The sequence below is a fragment of the Nomascus leucogenys genome, chromosome 3 (assembly GCF_006542625.1).
Source record: "Nomascus leucogenys isolate Asia chromosome 3, Asia_NLE_v1, whole genome shotgun sequence".
NCBI lineage: Eukaryota > Metazoa > Chordata > Mammalia > Primates > Hylobatidae > Nomascus > Nomascus leucogenys.
The window spans coordinates 98,633,262-98,660,677 of record NC_044383.1 but is presented as its reverse complement, the minus strand read 5'-3'; the positions used below and the strand labels follow the sequence as shown (position 1 = coordinate 98,660,677).

General features: G+C 41.9%; 1 protein-coding gene across 1 annotated transcript in view; it reads left to right on the top strand.

The window, feature by feature from the left end:
- The first annotated feature begins 231 nt into the window (after positions 1–231).
- The window catches only part of LAMA4 (laminin subunit alpha 4), a 148,782-nt gene continuing 121,597 nt past the window's right edge, over positions 232–27,416 (top strand). Inside the window, exons 1-2 of the mRNA XM_012506019.2 lie at positions 232–396; positions 541–876. Of these exons, the coding sequence (XP_012361473.2) occupies positions 370–396; positions 541–876 (363 nt within the window). The 5' untranslated portion in view covers positions 232–369. The remainder of the gene's footprint in view (positions 397–540; positions 877–27,416) is intronic.

The window sequence follows — 27,416 nt, the reverse complement described above, 5'->3', positions numbered from 1 at the left end:
CTTTTCCACCCACTTGCCTGCAAACTAGCGGGGGCCACATAAAATATCTATGTAAATATAGATAAGACATCCGGTACCTTGACTACATAAATAAGAGTGGTGAGGAAGCGGTCACAAAAGCTGAATATTCTTCTGGAGCCCTTGGAGGGGCTCCAAACTGAGAGGGGAGGGAAGGCCGCAGGGAAAGGCGGACCTCAGTGTCTGAAAAGCCAGCTTAGAGTGGGAGGGCCTGGGAGTGGAAGGTAAAAAGGGAGTGGTGAGAATGAATGTGAGAAGGAAGCCAGGACAGCGCAGTCCCCAGTCCCGAACGGCCAGGGAGAGGAGGTGGCCTGGCGCTGGCGGGGCTCACCCCAATCCGTCTGCCTTTTGATGCCGGACTGTAAGCTCCGTCCATCTGTAGGTTCTTGAGCCAGAACCTCTGGGGGAAGGAGAAAAAGTGAAAGAGGGAGAGGGAGAGAGAGGGGGAGAAGCGGAGAGAGAGCGAGGGAGAGAGAGGCTGGGACGCTCCCTTACTCTCGCACTTTCCCTTTTTTTCCTAAGCTGCTGGTTGCGCTGCCACCTCCGGATACTGCACACGGAGAGGAGGGAAAACAAGCGAGGCACCGCCGCACCACGCGGGAGACCTACGCAGACCCACAGCGCCCGAGCCCTGGAAGAGCCCTGCTGGATGTCAGCGGAGGGATGGCTTTGAGCTCAGCCTGGCGCTCGGTCCTGCCTCTGTGGCTCCTCTGGAGCGCTGCCTGCTCCCGCGCCGCGTCCGGGGACGACAACGCTTTTCCTTTTGACATTGAAGGGAGCTCAGCGGTTGGCAGGCAAGACCCGCCTGAGACGAGCGAGCCCCGCGTGGCTCTGGGACGCCTGCCGCCTGCGGCCGAGGTACAGTGTCCCTGCCATTGCCACCCTGCTGGGGCACCTGCGCCCCCGCGGGCTGTGCCACACTCGTCCTTCTCTCTCTCTCTGCTTCTTTCCTCTCCCCATTGCCTTGAGAGTTTCACCTGGGCTAGGTCAGTTCGGAAACTTGAAATAGAGTTTTCCTTTGTAAGTTGCATTTGGATGTTGAGAGTTGAAAGTTGAGGCTTCGGAATGTGTCTGCTCAAAGGGATGAGAGTGCATGTGTTGGTGCTCTGAGTTCATCTGCTAGACTCTCACCGGGGACTGCAGCAGCACATCGGTGACTTCTGCCACTTGCGTGTCCCAGTAGTCATTTTGTCAAGCCACGGCACTTAACGTATGTGCCCTGTCACTGGCTTCGTGCTCCTCGGTGCTGTTAGGACAGTGGGAATACTACTGCAGGACCTTTTTGTCTCCTTAGACAAGAAGTCTTCTGCAGGAGGGAAGGTGAGGGGGTGAGTGAGAGTGGCTGGTCATGAAAGGAGCTATTAGGCAACTGCTGAGAAGGTATCTTAAATAGAAACGAGCTATTGTATTCCAGAAACAAGATGTTTCCATTAAAATCAAGCCTCAGGATATGCTATTGATAATATGTTTATTCAAAGAGCTGCTATTTGAATACCTTACAATAGCTTTTAAGTTGGAAACAAAACCAGAATGTAGAGATCTGGTAAAGGAGAATGAATCCAGAACAAGTGATTTAAGAGCCCCTGAACTGAAACAGACAACAGCATGTCCATTGCATGGCAGATGCTAAGAGGGAGGAAAACGAAGTCACCTAAGTTCATGAGAAAGGAAGGAGCAATTGACCTAGCAAAACAAACACCACACTCTATACCTTTGGTTACAGCAACTGTACAACTAAAACAGTTATGTGGATTGACACCATTTCTAACATCACTGATGCATGGATTATTGCTATGAATTCTGTTAATTGTTAGTACAATTACAGTTATTAATTATTGATTATTAAAAATAAGGTGCATGAACATGGTCATTCGTCAGAGTAAGCCCTACCCACATTGCCCCAAAAAAGACAGAGAGTGGACAAGGTCAGAATATGCCAACCTCTCACTGTGGTATAAAATGTAGCCTCCATGAAAAAGAGGGAGCATGGCTTCTGGTCAACTTCATACCCAGAAACTTGGGGAGAAGCCAGACCAGGAGGGACTTCATGCAATGGGAGGGCTTTGCTTCTCTACAGGCTTGGGATTAACCCCAGGGAAGCATTATCTCCACCTGTTGCTTTGAGCACGGAAAGTCCCTGAATGAAATGCTTAATTTTACTTGAGTAAAATTGGCAGATAAATTGCAGTACACTCAAATGTGAATTTCAGATAAATAATGAATGAATTTTTATCACATCCCAAATACTGCAAAGGACATATTTATACTAAAATTTGTTTTCATTGTTCATCTGAAATTCAAATTTATCCAGGCATCCTGTATTTGTATCTGTTATGTCTAAAGAGAGAAGCCATATACAACTGTTTTGAGTTTTAGAGAAGCTTAAAATTAATGTTGAGACCCTAGGAAATGTCTTATGTGCTCATATGTTTGGTGAAATAATAGGAAGGCAGCACAGCAAAGTGTTTTAGATTGCAGGTTTTCAGTCTGTTGGTCCCGAGTTGAAATTTCAAGCCCTTTGACCTTGGGCAAGTTACACATCCCCAGACTGCAGATAAACTGATACTGACAGAATTTATGGATGCCTACTTCATACCTCATACTGTTATTGTAATGAAATTAGATAAAATAGAGTGCTTAGCATAGTGCTTGACATAGTATAAATGCTTTATATATGACAAGAGTTGTTAAAATTATTACTATAAAAAACGTGGATGATCAGATTAAAAGAAACCCTTATTTGAGAATATTCCTTAGAACCTTATGTTTATGGTTTTCTTTTACTTAATGTTATTATATCTGTTTATCTATATTCTTCCAACTGGAAAAAAAATGTCATGTAGTGAGTTAAATTTGTAATAATGTCAGAGTCTAATAGGTTCAGGATGCCAGTGGAGGCCTTCAGTTTTGAAAAACGAAAAGAAGATATTAGTCATTCCAGGAAGGTCAAAGTATATGGTGTAGAAAGGGTGAGATTGAGGTAATTATGTTCCCACTGCATAGTTTCACATAATGCCTCGAGTTAGCCTGTGGTCCCATGGCGATCCCAATGCCCCACCATCAGGTTTCCCATGCTCTTTATAGCAGTAAGCAGACCTTAAACCAAATACATTCCGGAGACTTAATAACATGGTACAAACATTTTACTGGGTTGGCTCAGGAGATTGTATTTGTGTATATATGGAGAGAGAAAGAGAACACGGACACATTATTCATGGGAGAGGTTCAATGTGTGGATGGGAAGATATTCTAAAAATACATTCTGTTTACTTGGATTTATATGAATGGTTATTCTGCAATTCTCCTTCAGAGGGAAGGAAGAAAAATATTAAGGCAAGCATGGAGCAGTGGGAGGTGCTTGGCTGAAGGCCTTCCTGAGGTTCTCCTAAGCTCCTCAATAGCCCAGCTTGTGGACTTTCCATCCCTGAGTACTTGGCCCAAGACACAAACTCTGGCATGCTGTATTGCTCCATGTGAGCTGGGGAACAAATACATGAAATATGCACAGAATAAAAGGATAGAGATTGTTGGCTGACCAAAAAGGAAGTCTCCTCTTTTCCTTGTAAAACAAGCCAAAGCTTCCCCCCAGATGCAAAGTATTTGAAAAGAAGAGCACCTGTGGGTAACTCCGTACTAGTTGTGGGGAGGATTTTCCCACCTTTGCTTCTTGACACTTAATCTACTGAGTCCATTATTGCAGAGTTTATGGTGAGAACAGTGATTCTCAACAGGTGATTCTCAAAAGGGAAGACTGGGCAGTTTCAATAATGATAATCAGTATTCTAATATTTCACATTAAGGAAAAGAAAGTCTATTCATTCCACCATATACACTATAGCAAGAAAAACTAGGCCAAAGTCTTCTTGACCAATATAGATATGGTAGATATGGAAAAGAACTGGTGTGGGGGCAGGAATGAAGATGGGAACACCCCCACGAGAAGCCAGTAACAGAATGTCCTTGGGAAGAGTGAGATTCTTGTCCTTCAAAAAGAAGTAGGAACTAAACAAGGTCAAGAACATGAGGTTGGAGGTTACACTGTGTAGCTGGAAAGAAGCCACACAGAGACTGAGAAATTGAGAAGGCAAGGACTCTGCTGACAGGGCAAGGTGGGAGGTGGTGGATGGGGTGACGGTGCTATTACTGGCTTTCACAGATAAATGAGAGAATAAGGGATACAACTGACAACATTGAGTTGTCATTGAGTTGCCCCTCAGAGGGGAAAAGAGGAATTTCTCTCCTAGAAACCTCAGTTTTGCTATTGTTATCCTTATTGTTGTGTTAACTTCACTCCAAGATCAGTGCCCATGAACATACCCTATACTGGAAAAACTGACTTGCTAAAAAGAAACTCTATAAAGCAGACTAACTGAGGGACTTTTCCTCTTGACTCTTTTCCTTGTTGATACGTGACCCCATGTCCCAACACATTGTTAGGGTCCTACCATTAAAAGATTGCAGAATGTTTAATAAAAACATTTTAGATCTCTTTAACCATCTGCTTTCTTTTTTCTTATCTTGGTCACTTGCTTTGAAAAAGGTCCCATGAGATCACACTAAGACCTCCAGTTGCTAGCCTGGGTTATCACTCTACATTGCTGTTCCAACAATTCAATTAGGTAATCTGAACCCCTTACATGAAGTCATTATTTCATTCATTTATTCACCCAACAAGCTGGTTTGGAGCCTTACCTCGAAAGAGCAATAAAATTAGGCACAAGGAGAAATAGAAGGAAGGTATAGTCTCATCTTTGCCTTCAGGGGTGAGCAATTGAAGAGAGAAAAAAAATAAGTGGCCATTATATACAGAACAATGTACTAACATCCTAAAAGAGTGGCTACAAGGTAAGTGCCATGGAGGTAACGTGAAAAAAGTATTATTCCTGTGCTAGACCAGTAGGGCACAAAATTACTTGCCAAACACCAAAATAGGCTTCAAAAACCTTATTTTAGAAGAACTGGAATATAGCAGTTGTGGCAATAGTAGTATGGTTCATAGCTGACACTCGTTGAGTACTTACCACATGCCAGATACTGATCTAAACACTTCCCGTGAGTAATTTCCAGTAACTTTCATGACAAATCAATGTGACTGGTACCATTATTATCTCATTTGATACACATAGAAACTGAGGCACAGAGCATTTGCCCAGGCCCCTACTTGTAAGTGGCACAGCTAGGAAGGAGTTTATAAAAGCAGTTCAATTGTGCAAAAGTAGCTAGGAAGAGGTGATTAGGTAAATAGAAATATATATAGGAATACTTCTAGTCAAAGTTTTGGGAATTCCTTTTTTTTTTTTTTTTGAGATGGAGTCTTGCTCTATTGCCTGGCTGGAGTGCAGTGGCTTGATCTCAGCTCACTGCAACCCCTGCCTCCTGGGTTCAAGCGATTCCCCTGCCTCAGCCTCCCAAGTAGCTGGGATTACAGGCACATGCCACCACGCCCAACTAATTTTTCGTATTTTAGTAGAGACAGGGTTTTACCATGTTGGCCAAGATAGTCTCTATCACCTGACCTTGTGATCCGCCTGCCTCGGCCTCCCAAAGTGCTGGGATTACAGGTGTGAGCCACCACGCCCTGCTGGGAATTTCTTAAAATGAAGAAATATAAAATGCAATTTAAAGACCATTTTTGCAGTGCTTGTTAGATGAGTAGCATAAGTTACAAAAAGTTGAGATAACTTCCCTTCCCCATCTAGTCTAATAACTACTTTTTAAAACTACTCATGTAAGAAAGAAAAAAACTAATACTTGTTGACTTCTACTATGTCCCATCAATTAATGAAGTATCTTAATACTAACTAATTAATGAATTATCTTAATACTAACTAGTGAAAATTATACCCATTTTACAGATGAGTTCTTTGACATTTAAAAGTGGTAAGTACCTTAACCAAATTTTCAAATTCCTTTCTCTGCTTTCTGTATACCAGGGAGTCTCCCTGATAGAGCACTTTTTTTTTCAACTATAGAGTCTTCTTATCCTATTTTCTCTTTATAATGATATTCTAGGATGTGTCCTCCACGTGATGCTACAGTCTATCTTAAAAGCTCTCGATTTAGATTAATAAGCAGGAAATTCATAACAGTATTACCTATGGAATACCTGGTCTATGTTATAGAATTTATTATAACATTGCTAAAAAAATAAAGAATTCCATTCCCTAGTGTTCCAGAATTCTCTGATTTAATGAGAGGAAGTCTTTTCTTTTAACATGATAAAATAAAAATAACAGAAACTTTGCCATTTGAACTTTTTTTTTTTTTTTTTTTTTTGGGACGGAGTCTCCCTCTGTCGCCCAGGCTGGAGTACAGTGGTGCTATCTTGGCTTGCTGCAACCACTGCCTCCCGGGTTCAAGCAATTCTGCCTCAGCCTCCCGAGTAGCTGGGACTACAGGCATGTGCCACCGTGCCTGGCTAGTTTTTTTGTATTTTTAGTAGAGACGGGATTTCACCGTGTTAGCCAGGATGGTCTCAATCTCCCGACCTTGTGATCCGCCTGCCTTGGCCTCCCAAAGTGCTGGGATTACAGGCATGAGTTACTGCACCTGGCCATTTGAACTATTTTTAAGGGCACAGTTCAGTGGCATTGACTGTATTCACGTTGTTATAAAACCATCACCATCAATCTCCAGAACTTTTTCATTTTCCCAAACTGAAACCCATTAAACGATAACTTCCGATTAACTCCTTCCTCCAGCCCCTGGCAACCACAATTCTACTTTGTCTCTATGAATTTAACTACTCTAAATACCCCATATACATAATCATGCAGTACTTATCCTTGTGCCTGGCTTATTTCATTTAGCATAATGTCTTTGAGGCTCACCCATGTTGTAGCATGTGTCAGAATTGCATTCCTTTTTAAAACCAAATAATACTCTGTTTATATGTACACTATGTTTTGTCCATTCATTTGTTGATGGACATTTGGGTTGTTTCTACCTTTTGGCTACTGTGAGTAATGCTGCTATGAATATTGCTGTACAAGCCTCTGTTTTAGTTCTTGCTTTCAGTTTTTTGGGGGTGTATACCTAGAAGTAGAATTGCTGGATCGTATGGCACAGAGAAATTTTAAGACTTGGAGTCTTATAGGGGCCAGGTAAAAAAGAATTGAGTGAATCTAGCTCAGTAAAGAAACACATCCTGTGAGTGGTGGGCCTCAATAACAGGAAATGGAAGAATCCCTCTTCCAGAGTGGCAGCCACCTCTCAGCATTGCCAGGTCTTCTGGTTTTGTTTTGTTGTGTTGTGTCTTTTTCAAAAGAAGACAGAATTTGGATTCATAAGTGAAATTGCTGACTCAAATATTTTTTTAGTGCCCTGTAGGCTGAGTACATCTGAGGGCCAGATTCAGCCCAAAGATAATTTATTTGCAGCCTCTGCTTTACAATATTTTGAAGTTCACCTTTCGTTACAGGCAGAATATGGGCTTACAACCAGACAGATGCACTGTGAATCCAGCTCCACAACTTTCTAGCTGTTTGACTTTGGGCAAATTGGACCATCTTTTAGATACTCAGTTCCTTTGATTGTAAAATAAATAGAAATACACCTGCCTTGCAAAATTCTTGTGAAATTCAAATGAAATAATATATGTAAGCTGCCCAACACAAAGTTAGCCCTCATTTCTCTCAGTCTGTCCCTTCCTTTCCCTCATTTTTCCACTCTCTGCCTCTATCTTCAGGTAAAGCTTTATACTATCTTGTTAAAAGTATTTTGTTATCAAACTCTTTACTTATTCCATAAATTCGAGTACTTTTAACTTTTGCTTAAAATTTGCTGATTATCCAACATTGGAGAAGAAGGCTGTCATTTAGTTTTTATAATCATTGTATCTTTTATGGTTCTTTAAACAGCCTTTCCCTAGCAATAGGAGGATCTGAGCAGTTAAGAGAAATGAATGCTAAATCCCTAGAAAAGCTAAAGAAAAACCAACAGCAGCTGGGCACGGTGGCTCATGCCCGTAATCCCAACACTTTGGGGAGGCCAAGACGGGTGGATCACAAAGTCAGGAGTTCAAGACCAGCCTGGCCAAGATGGTGAGACCCCCGTCTCTACTAAAAGTACAAAAAAAAAAGCTAGACATGGTGGCAGGTGCCTGTAATCCCAGCTACTTGGGAGGCTGAAGCAGAGAATTGCCTGAACTCGGGAGGCAGAGGTTGCAGTGGGCAGAGATCGTGCCACTGCACACTTAATGTCTCAACACCCCGTGATGGTGTCCCTGCTCTGTGATGCACAGTTTCTTGAATTAAAATGCCAAAAACACTCCCCTACTTTAGAGTTTTTTCTGGCTTATAGTAACCACATAAGTATAACGATAACCAGACATAATTTTGAGAACTTTGATTGGTTAAAAGCCATTAAAACCAGATTGCTAGTATATGCTTTAAGTCCAAACCTTAGCATTTCCAAACAACCATTTTTTTCTAAAATAAGTAAACCTATTTTATTGATGTATAGTGACCATATAGAAGAATATTTAAATACCTACTCATATTTGCAAAAGAGCAGCATTCTTTTTTTGACTGTTTTTCTTTTTTGCTCTTGGTGTGGTAAAGTTAAATTCTGGGAAATGGTTTACTAAAGGGAAGTTTAACCACAGATGTTTGTAATTCCAACTTAAGTTTCCCATCAAAGTCTTAATGAAATTCAGCTGCCAGCAGTTCAGCTCTGAATCTGAGTCTTTTTATCATGAGAAACTTGGGGGAAACAACATTCTGAAGCTGAATGGTAATGGGAAAATTTCCATATTCAGCCCAAATCCTCTCCATAAAGAAAAAAATACATAAACAAATTCTGTTAAAAGCGGGAGGAGAGACGGGTGAATATAATTTGAGTAATATGCAAAATGACCTTCTTTTCACTCCCAGGACTTTCTTGGTTTTTATGTTGTGTTTTGGTGGATGCTAGAGATCTGTGTTTACCTAAATGGAGTGAAGTATACACATTTTTTGCTTCATGAGAACTGATGAGTTAGAGAAATCCTGTAACATTAACAGCTGCATTAGCACAAGTCTTTTGCAGAGTAGACCAGTAATCCAGGCTGTACTCTACAGCTAAAAGGGCCCCTGAGCATGATGCAGACTTTGCATATTAACATTTATTTTGAAATTATGCCATTTTGGAGTGGTATGATTGCTTCAAAGGAAATCAAGGACTCTAGAGATCAAAAGTACCTTCACTAAAACTTCCCTCACACACACAACTATTACATGGAACACTGTTGTCTATGTACAAAGTGAAATGCAACATGGCATGCTGAACTAAGCAGCTCTAGAAAGCCAAATGTCAGTCCAAAGAAACACATAACATAGACACCAGCCAAAGGGAAGAGAAATGTCTAGTAAGCCTCAGGCCCTGGGATGCTAGGACTATAGAACCCTCTAGAATCACAGCACAGAGCCACAGCACAAATTCGGGGTCTGAAAACCCTGGCAAGCCTCTTCTTCCAACAGCAGAGGTAGTCCAGGATGCCTTTCAAGCTTCATGGCTACATGTGTATGTTTCCCTTTGATGAACAGTGATACAATTTGACAAGCTGAAGGTGTTACCTAAGTGTTACCTCTTTTCCTGCTATCCGTCCTGAGTCCTAGGTGGTTCTGTCAACCCCCAGGTCACAGACGAGGTGCTAAATGCCTGCTATTTGGAGATTAAACAGTCTGAATATCTGGAGATGGGCTGCAGTTTAATTGTAGTACATGAATAATTGCCTCATTTTATACTGTTCCTTTGAAATTGTTGTCCGCCACCGTTAATGCCAATAGACACCCTGAAATTCCATTCATAAGAGACCTGAAGCTTCTCCTGCAGCACAAAATTCAGCATAAAGGAGACCTGTTTGAATGCAGAGTCAGTGGGTGGTTATTACTGGTTACATAAATCTATCATACCTTGCAGCATGAGCCATGAAATCAAAGGAATCATAGAATGTCAGAATTAGAAAGGAAGTTTAGAGATTCAACTCTCTCATTTTGTACGTGAGAAACCTAAGCTGAGAAGAGAGGGGAGGTGTGGGTGCTTGACCCTGGGACACGATGCCCATTAGCAGTAGTACACGTGTCACAGGGTAAACCCCCAAATTGGAGTTCAGCCTGGGAGGCCACGTGGGTTCTTGGCTTCACATAGGGAGGAAATCAAGAGCCAGCTGACAGAGTAAAATGAAAGCAAGTTTATTAAGAAAGTAAAGGAATAAAAGGGTGCGTACTCTATAGACAAGCAGTCCTGAGGGCTGCTGGTTGGCTGTGTTTATGGTTATTTCTTGATCATATGCTAGACAAGGAATGGATTATTTATGAGTTTTCCAGGAAAGGGATGGGGAAGTCTCAGAACCATGAGTTTCTCCCCCTTTCAGGCCTTATAGGGTAACTTCCAGACATATCATGGCATTTGTAAACTGTTATGGTGCTGGTGGGATTTTCTTTTGGTATGCTAATGTATTGTAATTAGCATATAATGAGCAGTGAGAAAGACCAGAGGTGGCTTTTATTACCATCTTGGTTTTGGCATGCTTTGGCCAGCTTCTTTACTGCAACCTGTTTTATCAGCGGGGTCCTTGTGACCTGTTACCTTGTGAAACCAGTCCTGCTGGTTCTCACTTTTTGCCTTATGTTCTTTTCAATTGTTTTAATGGACTGAATCATCCTAGCTTTATTTTGTTTATGTGTTTTTGAGACAGAGCTCTGTTGCCCAGGCTGGGGTGCAGTGGCGCAATCTCGACTCACTGCCACATCCACCTCCCAGGTTCAAGCGATTCTCCTGCCTCAGCCTCCTGAATAGCAGGGATTACAGGCGCCCGCCACCATGCCCAGCTAATTTTTGTACTTTTAGTAGAGACAGGGTTTCGCCATGTTGGCCAGGCTGGTCTTGAACTCCCAACCTCAGGCAATCCACCTGCCTGGGCCTCCCAAAGTGCTGGGATTACAGGCATGAGCCACCATGCCCAGCCTCATCCTAGCTTTAGAACTAGTGATTATTACCTGAGCATATCTAGATATCTTATAAAAGATATCTACTTCTAATATATTATTACTCTTTTACTCTTTATTGTTTCTGTTTATCCTTGAGTTGAGTCATCAGTAGGAGATTCTCATGGAGCTGAGTAGAGCTAGACTATGAGTCTGTAACTATTCTGATTCTTGGCTCCATCACTAACAACCAGATCACCCTTGCCGGGTAAAGAAACCTGGTCAATTCCTCTACCTGCTGGGGCCTCAGTTTCTATACAAAAAAAAATTAAAAATGATTACTTCTAGCAACAAAATTCTACAATTATTTAATAAATAGGTTAAAATTTATCCCAATTAAAGGAAACCTGGCTTAAGATACTGAATCACATAGTCATAGCTGTTGCCCTAGTTAGAACGCAAGACTTTAAGAGTCCAGAGCCTGAAGGAAACACAGGGTCCTGGCCTGTGGAAGGGACTGGGGAGCGGTAGTTCCTAACAACTCCAGATGTGGGGCTGGGGCTGATCTGCAGCACAGGTTACCAACCCAGCCACAGACATGAGCCTCTCCAAGGTGACACAACAATGAGGCTTCCCAGACAGCCTAAGTGTGTCTCCATGTGGTCAATGAATGTTCATGGGTCTCCCATTCCAGGGTCCAAGGGTGCTGCCCCCCTACGCTATCTGGACCCTCCAGAATGACCCTAAACCTATCCCCACTGCAGAGAGACAATAAAGTAGACAATGGAAGAGATCAGGGACTGGAGACCTACTGAGCAGAGACTCATGTCAACACATAACAGTTCAGTGCCAAATGGCAGAGGGTCCAGAGAGAAGGTATTTTTACTCAATGAGAAAGGAAGGGAAAGCCAGTGACAGATTATTAATCATTATAAACATCAACATGAAATACTCACATTATATTATACAGAGTAGAGCTGTCCACTAAATCTTAATGACAATGTAAAGAAGAATATTGCAGAACACAACATGTGGAAGCAAATATTCAAGGAACTGTCTCAAAGTCAGAATTGTTGGTGTGTGAGGGGATGTGCACTGGTGTCTAAATGCCCTGATAGTTGCTGGCTATGGGGAAGAGGGGTCTAAAACATTGCTACTGAAAGTGTGGTCCAAAGATGGCAGCGTCAGCATTACCTGGGAATGTGTTAGAGATGCAGAATCTCAGGTTCCACCCCAGAATCTACATTTTCACCATATCCCCAGGCTGTTTATCTGCACATTAAAATATGAGAAATGCTAGGCTCTCAAATACAGGTGGGCTTGAATTTTGAATGGACTTAGGGGAAATTGCAAATGCAGAAAATGTAAAAAATGTTTGATATAATTATGGAGGAAGACCCAAAAAACATAAATTATGGCTAAGTCTAGTAAGGGGGTTCACAAGCTCACCCATGCTAGCTGAAAATGTGTACTTCAGAATAAAACACAAGCCTCAAAGCAAACTGCTGCTTTGAGGCTTCTAAAGGAAGCTGATAAGGTAAAGTCACTTCCTGAAACCATGGCACACACACACTGGGTGCTCAAAACGTATTTTTTGAGAAAAGACATGAAATGACATGGCAGGTTTTTTTACTCCCACCTAACTCTTCTCAGCACCCATAGCCCAGATACCAAAACACTGAAGACTCTGTGTCCTTGAAGGAAGTAGAGCAGAAGCAGGGGAAGAATTTACTTCGGGAACCTGCTCAAAAATAGGATGTTGCTCACACTTTTCAGGGAATAGTGGGATTGTGATATTTTTCTTGGTAACAAGGGAGTCATTCTGATTCAGGAGGTCTCTCCAGGGAGTGAGGAGTGCAGTCTGTGTCCTAGACTACAAAGATAATGTTAGGAGACAGGGAAGACCCAGTTCCCCAAAATGAAAATTGCCAATTGCTCTTTCTCCAGCTGGTCCTTTTCTAGAGGGATTGAAATCTGCAGGAAAGTGCTTTTGAGTCAGGTCTGTGTCTCCTTCTCTATCAGAGCAGATGTCCCCATTCTCCCAGCAGACTCCAGCTATCCTTGATGCAGCATTTTAGCTGCATAATTACTAAGCACTTGATTAGCACTTGCTGTGTTGCAAGTACTGTTCTAAGCACTTATGTGTATTATAAATTCATTTATTCCTCATAACAACCCCATGAGGAAGGCATTAATATTAACCCCATTTTACTGATGACGAAAATGAGCCAGATAGCAGTTAAGTAACTTACGGTCATAGCTAGAAAATCTGACCTCAAGTTCGTAACCTTCACATTATAGTGACCCTCTAACATCTGTTTCTAAGTCTCAGAGTGCTTTAGCAATACCCCAGCTAATAAAGGTTTCCCGTACTACCGCAGTAGTCTTAGCAGTTGACAAGTCTGTAAAGAACATTTAAATTAGTGGTATGTTTAGTCTTTGGCCTTGTTTTTAAGTTATAGAGTAAATTAAGTATCATCTCAGTAACAATGGGGAGTCCTTCCCTTAAACATAGGAGGAGTAACAGTTGATTAAATTTCTGAATGTGTATATAGATATATATTCATGTGACTCCAGCTATGCTGAGCATTGGTTTTTCAATAGTCCTGAGTCTACTTTGTGGACCTACAACTTAAAAGATCTTGAAAAGGGTATGGAAAGAGCTGACATGGTAGTAAAAACATGACCTCAGTTCCTAAAAAACATAAAAAATAAAAATTGAGCTACAATATGATCCAGCAATTCCACTGCTGGGTATATAACCTGAAAAAAAGAAAATCAGTATATAGAAGAGATATCTGCACTCCTATATTTGTCGCAGCAATGTTTACAATAGCAAAGATTTGGAGGCAACCTAAGTGTCCATCAACAGATGAATGGATAAAGAAAATGTGGTACATATACACAATAGAGTACTAGTCAACCATAAAAAGAATGAGATCCAGCCATCTGCAAAAACATGGATGAAACTTTATGTTAAGTTAAATAAGCCAGGCACAGAAAGATGAATGTCGCATGTTCTCACTTATTTGTGGGATCTAAAAATCAAGTCAATTGAACTCATGGACATAGAGAATAGAAAGATGGCTACCAGAAGCTGGGAAGGGTAGTAGGAGGTTGGTGGAGAGGTGGGAATTGTTAATGGGCATGCAAAAAAATAGAAAGAATGAGTAAGATCTACTATTTGATAGCACAATGGGATGACTATAGTCAATAATAACTTAATTGTACATTTTAAAATAACTTGATGTAATTGGATTGTTTGTGACTCAAAGGATAAATGTTTGAGGGGATGGATACCCCATTCTCTATGGTGTGCTTATTTCCCATTGCATACCTGTATCCAAACATCTCACATACCCCATAAATATATACACCTACTATTTACCCACAACAATTTAAAAAATTACAAAGATTAAAAATAAAACAAACAAACAAAAAAGACCTCAGGGGAAATAATTCGACAGAGTATGTCAATCAGGAAAACTAATGAAGGTTTAGAAACAATTTGCCTTTTAAAATGTTTCTCTACAAATGACAACAGAAAAAGAAAGGAAATTTAACGATGAAAAGGATTCAAAAGTCAGACTTTTTTTTGAGACAGAGTCTCGCTCTGTCGCCCAGGCTGGAGTGCAGTGGCCCGATCTAGGCTCACAGCAAGCTCCGCCTCCCGGGTTCACGCCATTCTCCTGCCTCAGCCTCCCGGGACTACAGGTGCCCGCCACCATGCCCGTCTAATTTTTTGTGTGTTTTCAGTAGAGATGGGGTTTCACTGTGTTTGCCAGGGTGGTCTCGATCTCCTGACCTCGTGATCCGCCCGCCTCGGCCTCCCAAAGTGCTGGGATTACAGGCAGGAGCCACCGCGCCCGCCCTCAAAAGTCAGACTTAAAGAAACATAGGCTGCTAACTCCTTTAAGCACTATATAAAACAATTTGTCTGAAATAAGTGAGTTATTCATTCGGCACCCCAAGGAATAAAAGTGTAGTGCTGAAAGGTACCATTCAAGGTAGTAGTGACTTGATCTGGAACAGACCCAGGTAGTCTTCCGCCCTTCTGAACTAACAGAAGGACTATAGCAGCAGTCACTTGTGAAATGCATTGTAACCTGAATGGGGGAATGTGAGAATAATGTTACCCAAACTTTTCATGTGCAGGCATCTCTTTACTATTTCTCCTCTTCCTCTAGCCTCATGTTTTAAAATGTTTTTCCTTCTGTATTAGTCTGCTGGGGCTGCCATAAAAAATACTCCAGACTGAGTGGCTTAAACAATAGAAATTTATTTTCTTACAGTTTTGGAGGCTAAAAGTCCAACATCAAGGTGCTGTCAAGTTTGGTTTCAGTTGAGGGCTCTCTTCATGACTTGCAGAGGGCCACATTCTCACCGTGTCCTCACATGGCCTTTCTTTTGTGTATATGCGGAGGGAGAGAGTTCTCTGGTATCTCTTCCTCATCTTGTAAAGATATAAGTTCTATAAGATAAAGGTGCTCTCCCTACAATGTCATTTAATCTCTCTTTCTTTTCTTTTTTTTTTTTTGAGATGGAGTCTCACTCTGTCACCTGGCTGGAGTGCAGTGGCACACAATCTCTGCTTGCTGCAACCTCCACCTCCTGGGTTCAAGCGATTCTCGTGCCTCAGCCTCCCAAGTAGCTGGGACTACAGGTGCCTGCCACCACACCTGGCTAATTTTTGTATTTTTCGTAGAGACGAGGTTTCACCATGTTGGCCAGGCTGGTCTTGTATTCCTGACCTCAAGGGATCCACCCGCCTGGATCTCCCAAAGTGCTGGGATTATAGGCATGAGCCACTGCACCCAGCCCATTTAATCTTTATTATCTGTATTTATTACCTCTTTATAGGCACTATCTCCAAATACAGTCACATTAGGGGTTAGGTTTCAACATGAATTTTGAGGAGACACAATTCAGTTCATCACACCTACCAAGTGAAATGTATTAAGTAGTAACTCATTTCTTAATAAGGCAAAGTAATTTATAACCACAGAAGAAAGCTTCTGAGAAAATAAGATAGTGAGTGTAATTGTTGTTTTAACTTTAAGCAAAAGCCAAATTTAGCACTTCATTTTAATTGTATATTTTTTATAAATATGTCACTATTACATTTATTTATTTATTTATTTATTTATTTATTTATTTTTAGACAGATTCTTGCTCTGCCTCCCAGGCTGGAGTGCAGTGGTGTGATCTCGGCTCACTGCAATCTCTACCTCCTGGGTTCAAGCGATTCTCCTGCCTCAGCCTCCAGAGTAGCTGGGACTACAGGTGCCCGCCATGCCTGACTAATTTTTGTATTTTTAGTAGAGACAGGGTTTCACCATGTTGGCCAGGCTGGTCTCGAACTCCTGACCTCAAGTGATCCAACCGTCTTGGCCTCCCAAACTGCTGGAATTACAGGTGTGAGCCACCATGCCCGGCCAACTTTTAATTCAATATTTTGAAATACGGAAAATAGTATGTCAGGCTCTGTACTGCCACATTGTATTTCTTAGGTATCCAGGGACACTCGATTGATCAGTATCAATATCTTTACTCTCTTTTTAGCAAAAAGGTGCCCACTACCTCAGCAAGTGCCATGTATCCTACAAAGATGAATAAAACACAGAGATGAAACAAATACACTAATAATGCAATACAACTAATTTCTTATGTTACAAAAACTCTTCAAGGATTTAGAAGGAACATTCACTCCTGGTGGAACATTCCGAGGTGACTTCATGGGCAAGGTGGCATTTGAGTTGAATCTTTAAGATTGAGGAAAAGAATACAAGCTGAGGGGAAAGGGAAGTAGTCTCAGTTGGTTGGGCTGAACCACAGGGAGCCATCAAAGACTTCATGGCAGAAGAAAGAGAAACACAGTGAGAATCGTGATTTGTCAACATTAATCGGGAAACAGTCCCTGGCTAGATTGGGCAATAGGCGGCAGAGAGCCTGGAATCAGGATAACCCATGTCGTGCATTGGTAACCGTCCAGGAGAGCCTGAGGAGGCCTGGATTTGGATGCTGGCTGTGGTCTGGAAAGGAGAGAACAGATGCTGGGATCATCGCCAAGGTTCTATCAAGATGGTTTGTCATATGTTTGAAGAGTAAGGATGAAGGAGAAGTCAAAGGTGCTGCTGATGTTTGTAGAAATGTATTAAATCATGGGAGAGAAGTCTCTGCAGAGACCTTTTAACATAAAACCTACTAAATCAGTGGCTTTCAGACTGAGGCTCCATGGAAATGCCTGAGGGTTCAAGGCCTCCAGAGCAGCAGGGGGTTGCTCCCTACCTCCTTCAATCACAGCAGCTTCTTTTTTATCTGTTTTATAGATGAATTTCACATGAAATTTTACTGGTTTTTAAAAAAGGGATCCTCTGCTCTAAAATATTTGAGAACCACTATGCTGGGGCCTCCCAAGCTGATATGCTAAATCAAGACTAGTCTCCAAAATGTTACTCAAAATCTTATTCAAATCAGTGCCTCCTAGGCAGTTTCCCAGCAGTACACATGCCTGCCTTGGGCCAGTACGTGTCACTGGTTGCATTGAGCAGCTGATGCTCAGAGCACTCCTGTAATAGGTCCAAACATGAGCTAGAAATCTTTAAACAATCGGTGCTCTCCTGAGAGATATTTTTATGCTTCCTGTTCCCTGTCTGATGGTATTTTTGGCCCTTTTCAAGGAAATTAGGAAATTCCACTTTTGTCTCGGTCATTACCTGGGAGTACTGAGGACAACAACAAAGGAGCTTCGGAGAGAGGATAGGATGGTAGTGGGTAGACCAGATAACCACTATCTTTTGATCTTCATAGGAAGGACCAGCTGTTCATTCAGTTTTTATTCTTCTAAACCAATTATTCCATCACAATGAATATCATCTTATTCTGAAACAAAAACCAGTTTCTTACCTGCACCCTGAGCTAAAAAGATAGCTCTCAAGTCTGTCTCCTTTCTCGATACAGTAGTTCACCCCATTTGTGGTCCAGAAGCTGTTTCCAGTGATCTCCAAAGGGGAAAAGTACTTCCATGATGAATATTATGTCTATAAAAATCAAGAAAATAAGCATCAAAAACTTAACTTTTCATGCGAATTAAAAAAGCGGCAACCTAAGCATTTCGTTGTCATGAAGGCAAACTGCAGCTTGTTTTAATTTGCCTTATAACATATCTGCAGTATACCCGGGAGAACTGATGTTCTGATGAATTAGGAAAGCTTCTTTTATCTCCTTCTACCTGTAGCTTGAAGACCTCAGCTTTTAAAAAGCTGTTGATATTGAGCAACTGTTAAATTTGCAGTTATTCACAACTGCCAAATATTGGAATTTCCAATGACTACTGACTCAGGTAAAAAATAGTGTTGATACTTATTAAGCTTTCATGATTTATGAAAGGGGCTGGGCAGATACCAAACTACATCGGTCACGGTCAAGAGATCTTTATTGGAGGTATCGAGTGGAGAAGGAAGAGACAGAGGGCTGCTGGTGTGCTGGGTTTTATATCCCTTGGGCCTACGTGGATTGGGCTGGGGCGGGCCCAAGGGAAGGCGGGAGATGCTTCTTTCTGATTGGCCCTCCTTTGGCGGGTTCAGACAGTGCCCGGTCAAGGAGGGGAGAAGAACCCGGAACCGGCCCCACCTTAAGGTACAGCGCCATTTTAAGGTACCCCATGTTACCTAACATTCCTCCCTTTTTGTTTTCTTAAATGGGGGAAAATGAGCGTCGTGATTCATCTGGCTGCTTCCTGCTGAGTGGGGGCACTGTGGGGAGGGGGCACAGGGAGAGCTGTCAGGGTTGTGCATGGGGTACAGTAAGAGTATGAGGCCAAGCAATAGGGTGCTATACATGAAGACTTCGTTAAACGAGAAGTCCATGAATGTTCCTTGTCCTCCAGTGCTGTCAGCCAGTTGAGAGGCAGGGATGGGTTGGCGATGAGCCAGCTGTCTGAGCGAAGGGTGTTTAAGAATTGGTAGAATCGGCTTGCTGTAGCCATCTGGGGTACTAGGGGTAGAGTTTGGTCTGCCCGAAGAGAAAAGAAGATGGTAGTTAATTTAGGGTGCGAGGGCAGGCCTACCCCCTCCCCCCCCAATCCTGGGTATCTGTTGCCAGTCGCTGGCCATTTAAGAGGTCAGCAGGGTGTGAGACTGTCTCTGGAGTCTGCCGTGTTTTCATAAGTCGCTAGGAGCTGGTAGTTTCTGAGAAGCTGGTTAAAGGTTTGGATAGAGATGGACTCTTTGAGGGAACGGGAAATAGTTATGGTTTGAGTTGGATATGCCCAGGCATTGCTGGGATATATGCCTCCTGTAACTGACTGGCCCCAGACCGGGTCGGCGGGGTTGTCGATATGTATGGCTCGGGAGGAGGCGTTGTTTTTAGTGGTATAATATAGAAAGGGGGTGTGTTTGTTGATGTGGGAGCCAGACGGCGAAGTGGAACATGTGGAAGAGAGGGTCCCAGCCGTTTTCTATCATAGTGAGCCTGGGAAGGGGAAGATACACCGTGGGGCTGATGTAGTTGGTGTGTGTCCTCCTGTGAATGTTGTATGACTCTTTAACTGTGAAGAGATAATAGGGCTGGGAAGAGGGCCCGCCGGCGGAGGAAAGTGTAAAGATGTGAGAGGCGGAAAGCCAGAGAAGAGCACTTAGGAGATGCATGAGAGCGGGGCGTAAGCAGTTTGGTTCTTCGTGTGGTCCGGGTGGGTAGCCGGTTTCAACCGGTTGAGCGGCGACCGGGGCGACCGGAAGATGAGGTGGAGGGTGGTGGTATGGGGGGGTTCATAGGCCAGATCAAAGTCGGGAGCAGAAGGAGAGGTTGGTAGCTTGAGAGCAGCAATAAGGTGTTGCGGCTTGCAAGGGAGGCAGAGGTTGGGTTTGTCCCGTAGAAGAAAGAAGCCATGAACGTAGGGGATCTCTGCCCATTTTCCTGTTCGCTCACAATAGTTGTAGAGATCCCGGAGAAGGTTGGGATCAAAGGACCCATAAGTGGGCCACCTGTTTTGGTTGTCTAAGGGGTAGGTGGGCCAGTTTTGAGTGCAAAATTTAATCAGGTGTGTAGGTTTGAGATCAGCAGCCAAACCAAGGGCTGATAAGTTATCTAAAAGGCATTGTAAGGGAGAGTCAGCCGGCAAGGATGCAGAGGCTCCCATTATGAGAAGAGGGGGTTTACGGAAATATATGGCAAAGGGCTGGGCAGGGTGTCCCCTACCAGCCAATGACCATGCCGTGAGTCAGACCCTTCAAGTTGGTCGTCACCGAAACGAAAGGACTGAGGGCCTCTAGGAGGCCGAGGGCCGTGGGCCACCTGGTACCAGGATTTTTGGAGCGAGAAAGGGGAAGGGGCCCAGGCCTGGCGAGTGAGGAGGAAAAGGAGGGAACCCTGCTCCCTGGAGGCCGAGTCTAAAATAGGATTTACGGCAGCCGTGTGGGCGGCCGAGGTGGGAGCCGGTCGACTGGTGTCGGACACCGGAAGGGGAGACTTACCGAGATGAGGCCGGTGTTGGGCGTAGAGGTCAGCGAACAGGAAAATGAGCGAAGACCGGCTGGGGTCTGGACTGAGCCCGAAAGGGATCTGGGTCCCACAGAGGGGGGTGGGGAGTCCCGATCCGAGTCACGGCACCAATGAAAGGGGCCGGGCGGAGACCAAACTACACCGGTCGCGGTCAAGAGATCTTTATTGGAGGTATCGAGCGGAGAAGGAAGAGAAGAGAGAGAGGGCTGCTGGTGTGCTGGGTTTTATATCCCTTGGGCCTACATGGATTGGGCTGGGGCGGGCCCGAGGGAAGGCGGGAGATGCTTCTTTCTGATTGGCCCTCCTTTGGCGGGTTCAGACAGTGCCCGGTCAAGGAGGGGAGAAGAACCCGGAACCGGCCCCATCGTAAGGTACGGCGCCATTTTAAGGTACCCCATGTTACCTAACAATTTACAAAGTGTTTTCCTATGTATTTCCACCTTTAATCTTCACAGCCATCTTACAAACCAGGCAGGCCAGAGGTTATTCATCTAATTTATGAATGCATGGAAATGTAAAATGACAAGCCCAAAGTCTCCTAGCATGGAACCTTGTTGAGACAGCAGGAAGTTTCATAGAGTTCTAGACTGTTAGAATGTGAAGAGCCTGGAAATCATCATGCTGCTATCATTGAAGAGAAAGAAACCAGAGCCAGAAGTTGAGTCACTTCCCCAAGTTCCCACACAGGGTTTCTAGAACTGGAACCACAACCAAGTTTCCTGGCTCTGGGGTCAGTTGTCTTTCTCTACTGCATCACAGAGCAGGGACACCATCACGGGGGTGTTGAGACATTAAGTGAGCTGGATCAGACAAGAATATATCCATGTTTACCTTCGCCTTATAACTTATGTAGCCATCTGTGTCGTAGAACTAAATAATTTAATTGCTAAAACGTTGAAAGTTCTCTTAGCCTTTGGTCATTATATTTATGTTAATTTTGAATTTAATTTATAACCAAATCATGCATCCCGTTTCTTTCATTTCAAGCATTTTTTGCCTTGGCCCCATATGGCTATCAACCCCTTAAACCATGCTCTCAGCCCCTATACTTAGAAAGCAAGCATTCGAGTGCATTAAGATTTCAGAATTTCCGGCTAGAGTTTTCTGGTGGTCACATAAAAATAAACAAAACATCCTTGATCTTAAAAGGAAGAAAGAAAGATCTATTTCAAAAATGAACAATAACATTTTTGTTTTAAAAGTTGAAGAATTAATTTTTAAAATTCCTAGACCATACCATGTCTGGTATTCCTCCTGTACACAGTGATAGGTCAGGTTTCCACAGGACCTTAAGAAACTTCCCTATCACGTACCAAAACAATTGAAATGTGAGAAATTAATGAAGAAAATGAAATGTTGATAGCACCGAAGTGGTCCACTCTGGCACTTGTACCCCTCCATGACCTTCTCAACCTGCTTTATAACAATTCTGAGTTTCAGTAGCTCCATTTTTATATGTAGAATTTTTCTACTGTTAATGTCACAGGCAAATCACCCTAGTCTTCTAACAGCAAAAAAAAAAAAAAAAAAAAAAAAAAAAAAAAAAAAAAATATATATATATATATAAAATACCTGTTTCTCGAGAAAATCTGCCAATTCCCAACAGAACTACAGAACTTTATGATATAATCCAGGGACTTTGCTATGAACAGCATCTGCTGAGATGTGCCCTGAACCTAATAGAGGACAAGGAAAAAGGGGGTATTTCAGGGGTTTGGGGCAGCCCCACGTGGTCTGCAAAATAGAAAGGTTTTTGGGAGGCAGGACAGTTCTAACCCTGCCCATTCCATGGTCCATTTTCAAAATGGCAGGCACTTTCATGCTTCATTCTCACCCTGGTCTTTGATGTCAGGAAGATCCTCAGTATGGTGAGAATAATACTGTATTTAAGATGAAGCTGATGTCTGTGTAAGGTCAGAGTAATCATCTTGATGAGTATTATCTGAAGATATTTGGATATCCAAAGATCTTTGTAAGGTTCTCAAAACCTCTAGGTTTTTATTAAAGGGCTGGGCTCTTCCTGGTCTCAAACAGTATTTGTGGTTACTTTGGCAGATGAAGCACATTTTTCCCGTGCCCTATGTTTTTGGACATGCAGTATATCAAAGTGTTCAGTGGAAATAAGCATTCTGTTATTTTTTTCTTAGCACATTTTTAATCTTCTCTTCCATTCAGTTATGTTGAAAGCTACGTGTTGGATCTGTTTTTTAGTTATGACATTAGATCTTCATCTGAGATTATCTAAACTAGTTTGGTTTTCTTTTGATTATAATCTCTTTTTTTTAAAATCTGCTAACACAAGCTCATGTTTGTCTAGAAAATGCGCTTTCTCCTCAAAGTCATGAATCAGCATGAATTTCCTTTGAGTTAGTTCAAATCATCTAGAAATTAACAAATTTCAAAAAAGAAAAGATATACTAAAATGTAGTCAAAGCTTTATGAGAATACTTTATTTGCTGTATCTCAGCTAGTCACTGAGTAGCTGTCATAAACCTATGACATAAATCTACTGTCTTATACCGATGACAGTAGAGTATTGAAAAACCAGGTGCACCAGGTTCTTGTTTTCATTCTTGATAGATTCTAAGTTCATTAAACCAGTCTTGCAGTTACTCAGAGAGCCACAAAACCAAGTGTTCCTCTTGTTATCTTGCTTAGCTCATTTTGGGTAAAATGCATCAAACAGCAGAATGAAAAATAAAATATTTGTTTTTATAGTTGAATGACATTCTCCCTATGTATAAGTTATAACTTGAAAATTATTACTGCTCCCAAGATTCCTAATTTTCAAGCCACATGAGAATGACTCATGGGATCCTGGTGGCCACAAAGGATTAACAAGGCTTCCAGATGTGCCTAACATTTATTTCAGGAACTAGGGCAAGTCTCCAATATTATCTACAATGTGTGGAGAGGGGGTGGTGTGTCCATGTGAGTATACTGTAAGCCAGAATGTTGCTGAAGGAGTCACAAAATTTAATTGCTGATAGTAAACTAATGCTTCCAAAGAAATTCCCAGCAAGTAGAAAAAAGTAAATTCATTGGTGTTTTTATTGAGAGAGATTACCAGGAGTGAAAGATGCCTGCTTGAAGCAATGAAACAACAGACAGAATATAAGTTTAACCTCTCTACCTTATGAGGAGTAAACTAAAAACTGCCCTATACTTTCTTTCAGCCTCAGCTTTCCTCCTTTCAGAAAATCCTTCACAAACCCCACATCTACCAAAGAACCATTTTTGATTCCCGCTCCTCCCCATGTTAAAAGTAATCTCTTGCTCCTCTTAGCTCACTCAGCATTTCTTTGTACCTCTCATGATATTATAATTCTTAGCACTTTCTTCAAGTTACAGATACAACTTAAATTTCCCCCATTGAACCCCTGAAGGCCAGAAGGGTCTATGATTCATCTTCTGATTCCCCAAATTGCCTGTGCAAGTTCCTTTTAAAATTGGTGCTCAAAAAAAATTGTTTATGCATTCCACAATTATTTATTGAAAACCCATTTTGTGCCAGCCCCTGGGCTGGGCCCTGGATAGCCAGTGGTACATGAAGCAGAGACAAAATGAAAAAATGACCATACCAAATACTGAAAGCCAAAACAGTGCCTACTTTTCTGCTTGTGGTATGTGTATGCTCTGATACGATTCCGTTGTATAATTCTGAAGAACAAGTCAAGATAGCATTTGGCGTGACATCAATAGTCAACCACGGTGTCCCTGGCTGCTCATTCCAGGAGCTCCGTGCTGCAAGTGAGAATGCCTTTTAAGCTAAAAGCTTTGTCTTTCCCACTGTATATGGAAAAATTGACTATGCACTTTCATGGAGAAGGTCTAGCTAAGAAATGTTTATATTGGAACAAGCCCCATCTCTAAATCTGGGCTTGTTGCTGAATGGTATTTTGTTTCCTTGGATCAGGGAAGGGGTCTGGAAACATCTGTAATGAAAGTATTGTTTTAAAATCAGCACAATTTTTTCCTTCAAATGACAGATAACAGAATTGCTTTAAATCAAACACTCTCAGCCTTCCCCATTCATTTCCTTTCACAAATGTGTATTATTTTGTTGTCATTAAAATGGCAGTGTGAAGACTAGATTTGTTGCACCCCAGACATTGCCATTCCCTTTGCAGTCATTTTCTTTTCACTTTAGTTTGTGTTCTTTACCTTCACTTTTAGAAACATGCTGTAACAGAATAGCTATCTCGATCACAACAGTTATCTGGGGGCAAAATTTCAAAGCTACAAAATGATGGTATATTGTAAAGCAATTCTGAAACTATCCTCCAAAATTTTTACTCGAAAGAAATGTACACATTATGCCATTTATAAATGAAAAGTTAAACAAAATACATATTTACATTAAATAGTATTTCACAAAACTGTAAAAATGAAATCTTAGGGAAGGGAGATTAGGGGAAGAAATAATACAAAATACCCTTAAATAGCATGAAAAGGATGGAAATTCTGTAGCAATTTTGAATACCATTCATGCTTTAAAAAGAATAGAAGTGGCTTATGAATGGTTCATGATATTGTAGTTAAAATTGTATTCGTGTATATTTACCACTTGTTGCAAAATCTGTTTTTTAAATAAGCTCCCCAAATTAAGGAGCTGAGTGTTCAGGATGGTAATTCATCTGCCTTGCTTTCTGTAAGCAGTTGGTGCTTGGTGAATTTGTTTATTAATGAACTATTTGAAAACGGCCTTGCTACCAGTGTCCCTGAGCCGACTGCCACCCTGAAATACTTGGATTTTAAAGATCCATTCTTCTGAGCCTTTTTAGGTGTTTGACACATAGTAGAGATGTAAAATATTTGCTAAATGAGTTCTACTGCATACATTTTACAAATAAGAGCACTTGGAGTAGAATTTCATTATCATTTGTCTCATAAAATTTGGCTCATAAAACACATGACAGAGTGGGAGTTCAACACACAATCCTAAGTTTGAAACCAGTTACAAACCCTCTGTGGAGTATAGCCTTCCTTAGTGTTGAAGGATGAAGGTGTTGGTTTCATGGCTCAGGCAGAATTGCAGTGATGGTATTTATTAGTACAATTTATGGGCCACAGTTTTCCTGTTAGGTGGGGCCAGACATATGTCAAGCTGCCACATATTCTGCCTGAGCAGACATCTGCCTCTGATTCATGAGGGAAACACCTGCACACATGCTGGTGTATATTACACAAAGAGGAATCCTTTTCCAGGGCCCATTGTCAGATCCCTCAAATGGAACAAAGGAGGTGTCAGGGATACAGCTGGATGTCATACGACTGGCTTCTATCGAGGTTGACTTTGCAAATGAGGGATCTACATTATTTGCTTCGTGGTCTATTTCTATCTACACTATATCAAAACTGTTAAAAACTAAAACATCAGTTATAAATTATTGTATTTAAATTAAGAATAATTGCCATATGTCAAACAAACTAATAAGAGAGGGCTGATGGGCAGTCTCTGAGGACTATCTGATAGTCTGGAGTGTCCATCTGGACTCAGCCACACACACTCATGGAGCAAACCTGAGTTTGCTTAAAGAGAGGTCACTCCACCTTACCCCATCCATCACCTGCATTCTCCCCTCCAAGATGACTGCGGAGTGGTATTGAGACCTTTTGATGACAATGGCACTTTCCTGAGAAAAAAGGGAGACATACTAATGGGATATCTTCTATGAGACTCTTGATAAATCTGATAAACTTGAACAGAGTTGACTTTTGTCCTGGATATCCCAGGGAAAGGCAGAGATGGACAGCATAAGTTTGTTTGCAGCCCCAGAAGAGGTGTGAGCTTCAGCAATAATGCCACAGTTTTCCAGCATCATTTTTTTCTTCATCATCATCCTCATCAAGAAGTGTGGTTGAGTGAGTAGAGCACTAATGGTGCATCACCTTGCTCTATGTAAACAGCTTTCAATAAGTTCCTTCTTCGCTAGGCCTCAGTTTTCCCAAATTTAAAATTAAGAATTAGATAACAGTCCTTCCCAGCTCTGGCATTCTGTGTTTCTGTAATGCCAAGACACATCCAATACATATTGATTAAGCATCTGCTCTATGAAGGCACTGAGGATTTAGGAACAAATCAGGTGAATCCAGTTTCTCTGCTCAGGGAGTTAAGTCTTCCAAGGAAGAAAGACAAGGAACCACTAACTTAAACATTGCTAAGCTGTGTGCCCTAGAGAAAAAAAGAATTGCAGCTCACTCAGGAGAACCAGTTAAAACAAATAACTCTGGTACAGACAAGTCCAAAAAGAAGAGAAGAAACTAATAGTTACTGAACAATTTCTATGCCTTTATATTGGACATTAAATGCATTAAATATTAGTTGATCCTCACAACCATTCTAGAAGGTAATAAGGTGAGCAGCCCCATTTTTTCAGAAATGGAAACAGAAGCCTAGAGTTAAATAACCTGGGCAAGGTCACCCAGGTAGAGCTGGAACTGAAATACTGATGATGTCAGGCTTTCTGCTGCCTCAGGCTGTCTCCAAAGGACTTAACTATAGGAAATTACATCCACTGCAAGGAATAGATTGCAGTGTGTCATGTCACGCCCATGGCAGATCAGTCAGTTAGGTCTAGAGGCTGTGCTGTCTTAAACGTAAGCATATTTGGAGGAGAAATTCACTCATTCACTCTACAAGCATTTACTGCACAGCTGCCAGGTGCATGGTGAACAAATGGGGACTGAACACAGATATACGTGGACATTTCTTAAAATGGCAAAAAGTAGATTTATCATGTCCTAGCCATTTTGCATGTAAATGTTAAAGAAGTAATACCTAAATGTGCATGTTCCTGGGGAAATAGAAGTAGTTACAGAGCTATTAGAAGCATAAGAAAAAAATAAAAGGACAAAGAATTTTAAAGAAATTTGCTCCCCACATATGAAATGTTCTTGATTCTTTCATTTAACATTTAATTCACTAAAATTGTATTGAGAAAACTATCAAAATTGACTAGGTGACATGGATCCCACCTTTGAATACA